A 12,374-nucleotide genomic window follows, 5' to 3' on the forward strand; every position below is an offset into this window, starting at 1 on the left:
ATTTCTCGAGGTGGTTAATTTTAACGTTGAAAAAAATACTTGTAATCCAACAACATCGAAATTATGTTTTAAACAAATTTTCTTTTAGAATTCAAATGCACAACAAATATTTAAATATCCTAATATGCTTAAACTATTTAAAGTTTCAGTAAAATATAAAGAATAGTCTCTAGCTATGGATAAGGGCAATTGTATAAAATGGGTTTAGAAAGCACAATCCTCCTATTTACTCATAGCGCCAGAGACATCAATCCACTCAAGCTGCAACTGGACCTCCCCTCGCTCAACGTTCTGGAGCCTAAGAAACATATTTTGGACAATCTTTCCTTTGTGCCACACAATCTTGCTCTCTTCTGACAAGCAGTTTTGTCTGCTTGCCTGAATCTTCATTATTACAGTCCCCTCCGGTAGTCCTCCCAGCTCGTTTTGGATTCTGATGGCTTCAAGAAACGGATCAATGTGGAAAACCGCATCTCCCATCTTATCATCCCTTGAGAACCAGTCCCTATCGTACACCATCTATACCATCACAACAAAAACACATACACGTACGCACTTGATATCAAGCATTCAACTGAGAAAAATGAGAGTTGTTGTCATATAGGAATCACTTACGATATTGATAGGGAGAGTTGGATCAGTAATAGAAAGTGTTAAGTCTTCATTCCATTCTGGATTTAAATTCTTTTTCATCACACGTGTTCGTAGCTTCTGCGTCGACAAAGAAGAGGAGACAAAACATAATCCCAAATAAGGTTATATATATAGATACGATATACACATAAACAAATCAAAAACTTGTATACCATAACTACTAATTTAATTTGATATGTCAAATCCTTGGAAATTCTCAGTAGTCTTCTTAAACTACGTTTGACATGTAAATGATCTCGAAACCGTGTTTTAATTTTTGACAAACCGAATTAAAATACACTAGGTAACAACCGCACTATATGCGGGATAAATCGACTCAAATAAAATTATTACAAGTAAAATTATTATTTATAATTTAAGGTGTCATAATAAGAATTTTACACATGATTTTTTTTATTTTATTCAAATTTACATTTAATTATTTTGTGTAAAAGTATATTTCACCCGGAAGGTGGAAAATAAGGCTAATTATTGTGATAATTATGATAATGTTATTTATTTTTAAGATTACTGTAATAATTAATTTTTAATATATACTCACTTTGTTTCATAAAGAGTATCATTTTAGAATTTTATTTTTATTTCACAAAGAGTGTCATTTTATATTTCCAATGCACTGTTTTATATTTTCGATGCATCTTTTTCATTAGATTTTCTAGTTTTTCTCTTAATCTATGACTAAAATAACTATTAAACATTTATTAAATAAGGGTATATGTATATTTTAATATTTTCTTAATTTGTGTGAAATGTGTCAAAATGACACTATTGTGAAACAAAGGGAGTACTTGAATAGTCATCAAATTTTTTTAAAATCAGAGAATAAGTTTTGTATTTCAAAATTTTAAATAGATAAATAAGTTTTTTAATAGTTTATAGAATGTAATTTACTTTAAATAATTTCATATGTTATGAAAATGATAATTAAATTATTAACTATATTTTCTTTTTAATAGGTGATAAAGTCTTTCATTTTAAAAAACTAATAGAAAGAAACAGTACCTTATATATTCTAATGACACATTTATGTAAATAATAATGAAATAAAAGATTTTCATATATATTTTAGTGGCACATTTAATAAATCAAAAGACTTATTTTTGTAAATATGTTTATCTTGAGATGCTTAATTGCAATTAAATCTTCAAATCGCTTTTGTAACGACACATCAGTATTTTCAACAAAATGTTTCAATATATAGGGGATACACATCACACCAATACTTAAAATTTCAAAGTATGTTTTTGTTTCATAAATAAGTGAGGCTGTGGTGATAACAATATTAAAACAAATACTGTATCGTAAAATTCAATTAAATATATGGAAAGAAGTATTAATAATTTCTTCATTCCGTAATGAACAAAGATCCATAGTTCGAAAACCTTGAAAATGATGGCTTAATTGGAAGAGATCAAGTGGAAAATTAGGTTACCTGTTTACCCATACGGACAATGACGTAAGGATCACTGCTATGAGAATCTCTAATGGCGAGATTAACACCTCTAATCACATGAAGTCTTAGAAGGCCTAATAGATTCTCCATGTCTTCTCTTTCTTTAGATCGAAGAACTTTTGGCCTTTTCTCTTCAAATGTAAAATTTTCTATCAAAGAAAATTTTGGTGTGGATGGCAAATTTTGTGGGTGAAGTCACCTCTGAAGTGGTTCGCCTATTATAAGGACCTCAAAAAAATCAGTCAAAAACCAAAGAGAAAAAGTCTCGTGTTTCTTTCCGAAATGACTCGTGTCGTGTTTAAGAAAAATGTTAAAAATTATAGTCCATTTCTGGATATATTTGTTTCCTTGAATGGTCCGAAAGAAGATCCTATAAAACTTCAAATTTGCCAAAGTCAATACCATAGAAAACGTTCTATTTTTTTTCCCTACATTGACTTAAGGTCCTTGTAGCTTTTTAATATATAACGCGGGTTCCACGCGTCATTAGTTCATAAATCATAATGATGGGATATATCACTAGAAAAGTAATGCATAGTATTAATCCCTGTCTAAGAAATCGCTAGGCACTAGTCGGGTGGTCGGGCTAGACCTAACAACGTAACTAGTGAAAAAATCAGAACTTAATCGGAGATTAATTTTAGGGTTTTTTATATTTTACGTATATATTTTCGTTATTTAGGTATCAATTGTTAAAAATTGAGATAATGCAGTGGATCCCGTCATTTTAGTTACTAAAAAGGCCATGAGTTCGAGCCCCAGCAACACATGTTTGACTTGGTTTTTTAACTTAACCCTTAATTGAGGGTATAAACTTCATTTTCTCATCATCTACTTCCTTTTATCTCTGCAACCCTAGATGCCGCCGATTTTTTTTCTTCATTTGTTCACATTTCGCTTTCTTTTTCTTTAAATTTATTCACAAAACCTATAGATCTATCAAATACATTTAATTTCTTCAGTTTAAAGGAGCAAATTAGTTTTTTTTTTCAACTTTCCGATTTTCTGTCTGATTAAACAAAATCCCGGTGGCCAGGCACCACCGAGCGCTTTTCCGGCGAGGAATCGGCCGCCTTGAACGATTTTTAGAACAAGAGTATTAATTAGCATGATCTGGAAGTATTGTGTTAAACAAAAAGTTTTATATATATATTTTTAGTTAAAAATTGTATGTTTTTCCTATATAATGAAAGATGGTCAACTCTCTCCACATGAGTGACACGTCAGCAGTGGAGAGAGTGCCACCTATCAACCTAAATTAAAATCACCTAAATTAAAAGCAAACATATTTAAAATTAAAGAGGAATTTGAAATATCTTTCATGTTTTTTATTTTTTTTATATCACAAACAATTTCAATATTTATATAAAATTCTAGAAAGGCTTAGAACATGTTGATGTAGGCCCTGTTCTTTTTCAAGTCGCTGGAGGAGCGACAGCGACATAAAAAATAGACAAGAAGAGTCCTATTGTTGTGAAAAAGAGTCGCTGCTATTGTGGAGAAGAGTCGCCGTATTGTTAAAATGAGCTTACGTGACAGTCGCTGAAAAAACCGGCGATCTCTTTCTTTCTCCAGCGACACTTTTTCTCACTGAAATACACACGATCTGTCATCGTTTTTCCGTTGCCGTTGTTGTTTTGATTTTTAATTCCTATTACCATTGTCGTTTTCATCTGTCGCGATCGCTGGATGAACGACTTGAAAAAGAACACGGCCGTATTCTTTAAACAAGTAGATGCATCACCAAAAGATAAAAAGGTAACAAGAGTAAAACCAAAGATTTGCTTCATCCTCTTAGGATAAACCATAAAGATATGAACATATGGTTTAGGCGTTAGAATTTTTTCAACAATTTGAAGAGTTGCAGCGGTGACTGAAAATTTTGTTAATATTGTAGAGAAATTTATGAAAGTGCGTACTTAGAGAAATAAAATTTTATATATGAAAAAGATCGGAGTTTTGTTCACTACCAAATGAAGAAAGTTAAATCAATGATAGAATGTTGGTTGAGGAAAATACAAAGAGAAAAGAAGAAGGGAAATTAAATTAAATTCTAAAGTTGATATTCAAGAAATTGAATAGTTAGGGGGAAAAGAAGTTGTCTATCTTAATTATAACCACTAAATAGTTAACTAAGCTGTAGGAAAATCTTTTTAGTAAAAGAGAATTTGAGAGTCCCATGGTATTTAGTTGAGAAGCTTAAATGCAAATATATCTAAATACCTAAGTTTTAGAAAAGAATTGTAGGATGTTTAAATGTTTTTATCTGCCAATCAAATGTGCAAATAGTATGATTATTTTACTTCATAAAAAATGCTAATAGTTTTTGTCTACAAAAATGTTATATCCGCGAACCGAATTTCCAGTTTAGGGGATGCATCGGTCGATGCATTATGAGCATCGGTCGATGCAAGGTCGGTTATGTGCGGACGAGTTTAAGTAAACACTGTATTTTGGGTTAGGAAAACTCTTCAGTCGTGTTTAATAGGTAATTTTGTCGTCATTAGCGAGTTTAGCCGCTTTTGAGAGAAAAGAAGGAGGGAAAATGAGTTCTTGCTGTTCTTGAGGATTTTGAGGATTTTGGGGATTTTGAGGCTGTTCCTCTAGAGATCTGTAGCTGGGATCGTTGTAGGAGCTTCCTATGATCGTTGTTTTGCTTGTTTAAGGTTCAAAATCTTCTTGACAAAGGTGAGTGCATGACCATGGCTTATCTAAGCTTGAGATTTCTCTAATCTGCTTGTTTTTGTGTTGTTTGGCTTGTTAGAACACTATTTGAGGCTTTGTGAAGCTTTCTTGTGGCTTGGGATCGAGTTTGATGATTTCAGGAACAAAGATCCGACGAGAAGCTTCGGGGAAAACGATGCTCGGCATGTGCGTCAGTCGATGTAAATGCGAGGACGGCACGATTTGACCTAGGAACATCGGTCGATGCCATGTGGAGGCGTCGGTCGATGCAACTAGGGTTTTTTGTGAAATGTCGAGCTTGCGTCGGTCGATGCAATGTGAGTATCAGTCGATACAAGTGAACCTTGCATCGGTCGATGCAGATCAAGTGTCGGTCAATGCAGCCCCCCTGTTGGTGATGTAAGGTTGGCATTGGTCGATGCAATGCCCGGTTTGTTTGTTGTTTGTTGTTTGATGGTTAGAGTATCTCAATTGCTTGTGTGTATAGCCCAGTAGATTAGAGGATTGCCTCACTGAGTGTTTATCAAATACTCATGCATCTCAATTTGTGTTTGTGGTGCAGGTAAAGGCAAAATGTGATCGTAGAATCAAGGCAATGAGAGGAGGATGTTCTAGTGGCTCGCTTGGTTGTAGTTTGGCTTTTGTTAGGTTGCTAGAGTTGAGTCCTAGAATGTTGTTTAGGATTGCTGGTTCTCTGGTTTATTTTGATTGGAACTTTAGTTTATGGTTTTGGAATTAATTCGGTTATTTGATATTGGTTATTGGTTATTTATTAGTGTTATTATTTCCGTTGTTTGATGTGTTTGTGGTTAGGTGGCTACTGGGAATGGGACCAGTAGCTTAGTTATTTATTTTATTTATTATTATTATTATATATTTTTTTTTAAAAAACGAGTCAGGTCGTTTCAGTTTGGTATCAGAACCCTTACGGTTCTAGGTTTGAGTTCACTAGGCTTTGGGCTGTAGATGTTTGGGATTTGCATGTCTTGATTGATTATGTAAGTTGGTCAATTGTGTGTGGCATGGAGTCCTAGAACATCCTCTTCGAGCCTGCACTATGATTCCATGGTGAGTTTATGTTTTTGTGTCTGTTTAATTTGCGTGCTTAGCCTTTTGTTCATGGTAGTGCAGATGGTTAGAGAGGATGTTGTTGCTGGTCGTGGTCGTGGACGCCGACGTGATCGGGGTAGGCGTAGAGGCCCATCAGTTAGTGATACTGCGGACCAGAGCATGACAACTGAGGGTGTTGGCGAGTCGCACGGTGTCCAGGAGGATTCCATGAGTGTGGCCGGAGGGGCGGTGTTGACGCTCGAGTGGCCGGTGATGCTAGGATTCCAGGTGTGGGAGTCCCAGCGGGTGGAGTCCCTGGAGTTGACTTTGCTGACTTGTTGGCATGGGTATTGGAGCAGTTGTTGACAGTGGCACAAGCTTAGGCTTAGGTAGTGCCACCAGTGGTGGCAGAGGAGCGGTAGCCAGTGGCTGCGGATGAGGGAGCTCATTCTCGTTATGTGTCTATGCTGAGGGAGATGCGTAACATTGATACTGTGCGGTTTTTGGGTGGTACGGACCATACTGCTGCAAATGCGTGGAGGACGAGTGTGGAACGTAACTTCCAGACTCTCAGATGTCCTGATGAGTTTTGGGTGGACATAGGGGTCCACAACTTGATTGGTGATGCTCAGTTGTGGTGGAGATCAGTGGCTGCTAAGAGGGTCTAGAGGGAGATGACTTGGGCTGACTTCGTGGAGGAGTTTAACCACAAGTATTTTCCGAGAGAGACATTGGACCAATTGGAAGTTCAGTTCCTTCAGTTATCTCAGAGGACACGGTCAGTATGGGAGCTGGAATTAGAGTTCAGTCGACTTCTGTCTTGTGGGGTTCGGGCAATGGAGTACGAGGAGGCTCAGATCAGGAGGTTTATGAGGGCCCTTCAGGATGATTTGAGGGTCCATTGTAGAGGGCGGAGTTATGCTTCACGTGAAGAGCTGGTTGAGACTGCAGCAGAGATTGAGGAGGATATCGGAGCACAGGCAGTGATGGTTAGTCTAGCGGTGCAGCCTAGGAAGGCTCATCATCATGGAGGTTCTAGTAAGGGCGGCAAGCCTGCGCAGGGAACCAAGAGGAAGTGGGAGGCTACGTAGAGACCGAGTTGTGCAGGGTGCTTCGGGTGTGGGAGCATGGATCACAAGGTAGCTAGCTGTCCCTAGAGGAGTGCTCCGACAGCAGCAGTTCATGTATGCTATCATTGCAGGGAGCTTGGGCACATCAACCCCAAGTTGCAGCAGATGGCAGTGGCAGCGGTACAGCATGTGGTGCAGCCGGGAGTGCAGCAGGTGGCAAAGATTGAGCAGGCGCCACGGGTGTACACGACGGTCGAGACTGGTGGAACCAGTGCCGGGGCGATCACATGTATAATTTATGGTACTTAAACTTTGTGAAATTCAGTAGTCTCAGATTTTATGTTTTGCCTGTGTTAAAGTGTTAGGTTCTCGACACATGAGGTTTGTGTAGGGACCTTGTTGGTGGGCAGGTTTAAGTCCCATGTTATGTTTGATTCTGGAGCTACTCCAGAGTGCGCAGAGAATGCTGATATCAGAAGAGATCCCGGAGAGCGTACGGGTGTTGTTAGAGTTGTGGGAGGCAAGTTTCGGAGGGTCATTGGACGAGCGAGGGGAGTTGATATTCATGTTGCAGGAGAGTCGTGGCCAGCAGATTTGCCTATCAGCCCAATGGAGTTGTATGATGTGATTCTCGGGATGGATTGGTTACATCGTCATATGGTTCATCTAGATTGCCATCGGGGTAGAGTGGAGTTTGAGCGTCCATGAGGGAAGTTGGTTTTTGAGGGAGTTAGATCGACTTCGGGAAGTCTCGTGATCTCGGCCATGCAGGCTGGGAAGATGATCGAGAAGGGCCGTGAGGCTTATTTGGTTACTATATCGATGCTAGAGTCAGTGGTGCAGTCTACGGTTAGCGGTATTCAGGTTGTAGAGGAGCTTGAGGAGGTGTTCCAATCGTTGTACGTGTTACCATCATCTTAGTCTGATCCTTTCACGATTGAACTGGAACTGAGGACGACGCCGTTATCCAAGGCTCCTTATAGGATGGCTTCAGCAGAGATGGCACAGCTGAAGAAACAGTTGGAGGATCTATTGAGCAAGGGATTCATCCTTCCTAGTGTATCATCGTGGAGAGCGCCGGTGACCCTCACCAAGAGGTAAATTACAAAATAAAATCCCACGGCCAAAAGGTGAGAAAGAGAAGCCAACAAGGAAAGAAGGAAGTTTAATGAAGAAAAGTCCGAGAAATTCTGTACGGATCGAGAGTTGGCCGAGTTGACCAAGTTGACCGAGACGTGTCGCCTGTATCATCCGGAACGTACCAAAGCGTATTGTCCGAGATGTATTGTCCGGGAATGCCAAGACGGACCGAGTATTGCCGAGAGTCGACGAGGATCGACCGAGACACTAACCGATTCCATCAAAAATCGTCTAAGTCAAGAAAAGTTAGTGGAATGATTATTTTAATCATGAAAAGTTAGTGGAAGTTAGTGGAAGATTATTTTAATCTTGAAGGAGTTAGTGGGAGTTAGTGGAGGAATTAAATAATTCAAGGTGGATTAGTGGAGCTTAGTGGTGATTAAAGAATTCAAGGAGGAATTTAGTGGAATTCAAGGTGGCTGATCGACATCCTCACAAGTGTTGCTTCATGCTCTAATACACTCTAATGAAAAGTGAGCTCTCCACATGCATTGGTTGCCTCCACCGCTCAACCATTCTATAAATAGCTCCTCATCTCTCTCATTTTCGCTCAAGTGATCAAGGGGTAAGGAGAGAAAAACTTGAGAAAGAAAAGAAAGAAGTGAGAGAGAGAGAAGAGAGAAAGAAGGAGGGTGTTGCCGCAAGTGAAGGAAGAGAAGAAGAGAAGACGCAAGACGAGACTATCGACCAAGGTTAAATCGATAAGGAAATCGATTCTAACCGAAGAGAAGATCCAAGTGTGCCGCGAGAGAAGCTTCACCAAAGGAGACCGATCATCGACGGTTTACAGTGAGTTCAGGCACATACTTCGCCGGCTTAGATGGAGAGTTAAAGACATCCATCTAGTGCGCGGTTTGCATGAATCATTTAGATGCATTTACTTGAAATTCTTTTATGTTTTCTTGTTAAGTTGCATGCGGGGTGAGGTTATGCCGGTTGCTAGATCAGAATGAGCTAGTAACAGGGGCGATAACTAGTAAAATACTTGAAAGCTTATGAGCGTAAAATCATATAAACTCAAGTATAAATTTTGGTGAGATTATATTACGTATTAGTCCGCGAGAAATTCCGGCTATGCGTAATATAACTTGGTATTGTCATCTTTCCCATTCCGTACCACATACAGCCGCCACATGCAATCCATGTTCGTGTGTGTGTAGGAGTTGTTACGAAGAGCTCGGAGGTTACTGGGCTCGCTACCCTGGCCGAGGCTGTCTACACGATGGTGTGGCTTTGAGTGAGATCTGACCGCATGCCTTAGTGGTTGCGACTCGATGATTCTTGAGGGGTTTAGGGAAAGGATGCATATCGGGCCCAATGAGCAAGAACTTGTTAAAAACTTATGTTTTATTTTAAGTTTAAATTGTTGCATGTTGTGTATTCATGCTTGCATGTTGTTGCATGTCATTGCATGTAGTTGTGATTGCTTGTAGAATAATGTTGCTTAGCTTATCAGCTTCCGCAGGTTATCTCTAATGGTTGTTGCATTGTGTGCTTGCTTGGAAAATGTTTATTTCGCTTGCATGATAGTTCTTATGCTTGCATGTTGATTAAACTTGCTTGCATGTTGATTGTCTATATCCGCAAGTTGTTATTCATGTTTGCATATTATTGTATATGCTTGCATGTTGTTTATTGATGGGGTTTGGGATTGGGGTTTAATTCTTTGCAGGAACCCTGAGCTCACTAAGTAATCTTAGATTACTTATGATAATATTTTGTGCTGCAGGTAACCCTAGAGGGAACTAGAGGGTGTGGTGAACGATAGGGCTCCGGAGTAGTTTTATTTTGGTGTCTATTGTAAAATTAAAGTATGTTTTATTTCGAACCAAACTTTGGCACTAAGCCTTGTCATCTTTTGTGTAATCGTTTAAAGTAAAACTCTCTTAAGTATTAATGCATGCGGCTTTCTTTAAATCGAGCGAGTCGTACTGATATAGACTTTGTCCGAGTCGGCTCAACACACGGCATGTCTGTAGGGTTGCAAAGCCTTAAGGACGTGTCGTGTGGTCGGGAACCTCACCGATGGACTGGCCGAAGGGTCTTGATTTGTTCTTGTACTCGGCCAGATCGTCGGTGGACGTTTCCATAGTGGCGTCCCGGTGCCGTACGAAGGCCTTTGTGGTCCTAGTACGGTTCGGGGGCGTTACAATGGTGGTATCAGAGCATGGTTATGATGCTATATATTACTCGCGTTTTCAAATGATTTATCGAGTCAAATGGTCGCAGTTGACACCTAGGATAATCCGGATCGTTCATCACTTAGGGTTAGATGGGATTAAGTAAACCCTTTGTTGATCGTGGATGCAGATGTCTCGGTAAGGATCCGAAAGGACTAGGTCGACGCATCGTTTGCCGGACACAGGGAGGGGTTCAAGTCAGCAGTTTGGTCCGGAGGAATGGGATTCGCATTTTGGGGATGCACAAGAGGAGGAATCGTTTCCAGGCATATTTGAACCGAATATGTATATGCCTGAATGGGATGTACCTGGCGCGACGTCGAGATACACACCATCGAGTTCAACTCGATTTAGTACACCGGAGGGTATGTACCCGCCAGGGTTTGCACTGTTTGCACCGTTCGCTAGCTATCCAAATCAGAACATGCCAAGGGGAAACCGAGCACATGGAGAAGGACCGAGTGAGCCGTTTGTGCCAGAGACCCAGCAGACCCTTAAGATGATTCAAGACCTCTTGAGTCACATGATCCAGCAACAACAACAAAACCAAGCAAATTGTTTGGCAGAAGATCCATCCGACCAATTTCTAAAACTAGTGATGTTGTTGAGGAACTTGGGATTTCGCGGTTGAAGGGAGAACCGAACACTGTGTTAGCAGACGCTTGGATAAAAGAACTGGAGAATAACTTTGAAATGACAAGGTGTTGAGAGGAGTATAGGAGACCGGTTGCGGTTAACTTCTTGGAAGAAGATGCTCGTGCATGGTGGGATAGCGTGGTTCCACGCTATCGATTTCAGACTATAACGTGGGAAATCTTTAAGAAAGAGTTCGAGCTAAAATACTTTCCACCAGAGTCACGTGATCGACTAGAGAATCAGTTCCTGCGACTGGAACAACGAGAGATGACTATTCGAGCCTATGGAAGAGTTTTTACAAGACTTTGGAGGTATTTATACCAAGGGAATGATGATGAGTTAGCTATGGCCTGGAGATTCTTTAACGGACTCAGGCATTGAGACAGAGAAGGAGATTTCGGCCCAGGAGAAAAAGAAGGAACCAGTCCAGCAAACTAAGGTTGTGAACACCCGGAAGGTGAACCAAGTAGCAGGACAAAATTGGGGCGCAGGCCGCAGTAAAGTTAAAATGAATGTTAATCAAGGAGGTCGTAATGTGAGCAACATGGATCCGCGAGGATGCTATGTGTGTGGTCAAGTAGGGCATTTTGCTCGAGCTTGCCCAACTGTTGAGGAAACGAAGAGTACCAATCTGTTAACCGTCACATGTTTCTACTGTGGCGAGTTAGGACACTATGCGAACTCATGTCCATCAAAACCGGCCAAACCGAATGCCCAAACTGTGAACCGTGCCCAGACAGCAAACCAAGTGAAGGAACCCCCAGCGAAGAAGCAAGCAACCCCAGAAAATGTTTTTGCTTTAGGAGTAGAGCCACCTAAACCTCAGCAGGCCGCGAAGGGCCCTATAACAGGTTTGAATGGGTTCTAACTCTCTTGTGATTGATTGCGTGTTTGTGTGTTTGTGTGATTAGTTTATTGCATTGCATTGTGGTATTTGCTTTGCGTTTAGGAACTCTACTTGTTGGTGGTAACCCCACACATGTATTGTTTGATTCGGGAGCGTCCAATAGTTTTGTGACTCCCGAAGTGGCTGACAAGTTTGGAGATTTGTGTGAGGAGGAAGAGGTGAACATCAATGTCTACACTGCTGGTAATCAACCACCTTTGAATACAAGAAGATGGATCAAGGAAGTGTCGATAGTCTTGCAAGGTACGAACCTCCCGGTAAATCCTCTAGTGATGCCGTTGGATAGGTTCGATGCTATTTTGGGAATGGATTGGTTATCAGAACACCAAGCCCATATAGACTGCAGCAGGAGCAGGGTTATATTTGAAAATGGAGGAAGGACACCTCTATTTTTCTATGGGATCAGCCCGAGTAAAACGGCATACTTCGCATCGGCAGCAAGGATTGGAAGATCAGTTGAAGGAGATGAGGTTTATCTAGTCACTCTTACCGCCATGGGAGGAGAAGACAAAGAAGGCATGGAAGTTGAGGATATTACCATAGTCAAGGACTTTGAGGACGTGTTTAGACCGTTGGAAGGATTGCCTCCACCAAGGAGC

The 12,374-nt window shown here is 40.4% G+C and overlaps 1 protein-coding gene across 1 annotated transcript; it reads right to left on the reverse strand.

The window, feature by feature from the left end:
• Positions 1-39: 39 nt before the first annotated feature.
• On the reverse strand, positions 40-2,510 carry LOC104787550 (protein C2-DOMAIN ABA-RELATED 2). Its single transcript, XM_010513153.3, has 3 exons — positions 2,087-2,510; positions 616-711; positions 40-519 (listed from the first exon to the last, which is right to left on the reverse strand). The coding sequence occupies exons 1-3, from the start codon at positions 2,195-2,197 to the stop codon at positions 223-225; spliced, it is 504 nt and encodes a 167-aa protein (XP_010511455.2). The 5' UTR covers positions 2,198-2,510; the 3' UTR covers positions 40-222.
• Between the last annotated feature and the right edge of the window lie 9,864 nt (positions 2,511-12,374).

Source organism: Camelina sativa, chromosome 5 (genome assembly GCF_030686135.1).
Source record: "Camelina sativa cultivar CO46 ecotype springtype chromosome 5, ASM3068613v1".
NCBI lineage: Eukaryota > Viridiplantae > Streptophyta > Magnoliopsida > Brassicales > Brassicaceae > Camelina > Camelina sativa.

Excerpts from the sequence above, each read along its gene's own strand:
- LOC104787550 (XM_010513153.3), bottom strand. The coding sequence starts at position 2,197 with ATGGAGAATCTATTAGGCCTTCTAAGACTTCATGTGATTAGAGGTGTT. Across the intron at positions 712-2,086 it reads TTGTCCGTATGGGTAAACAG|AAGCTACGAACACGTGTGAT; the intron begins GTAACCTAATTT and ends TTGTCGACGCAG. Across the intron at positions 520-615 it reads CAACTCTCCCTATCAATATC|ATGGTGTACGATAGGGACTG; the intron begins GTAAGTGATTCC and ends GTGATGGTATAG.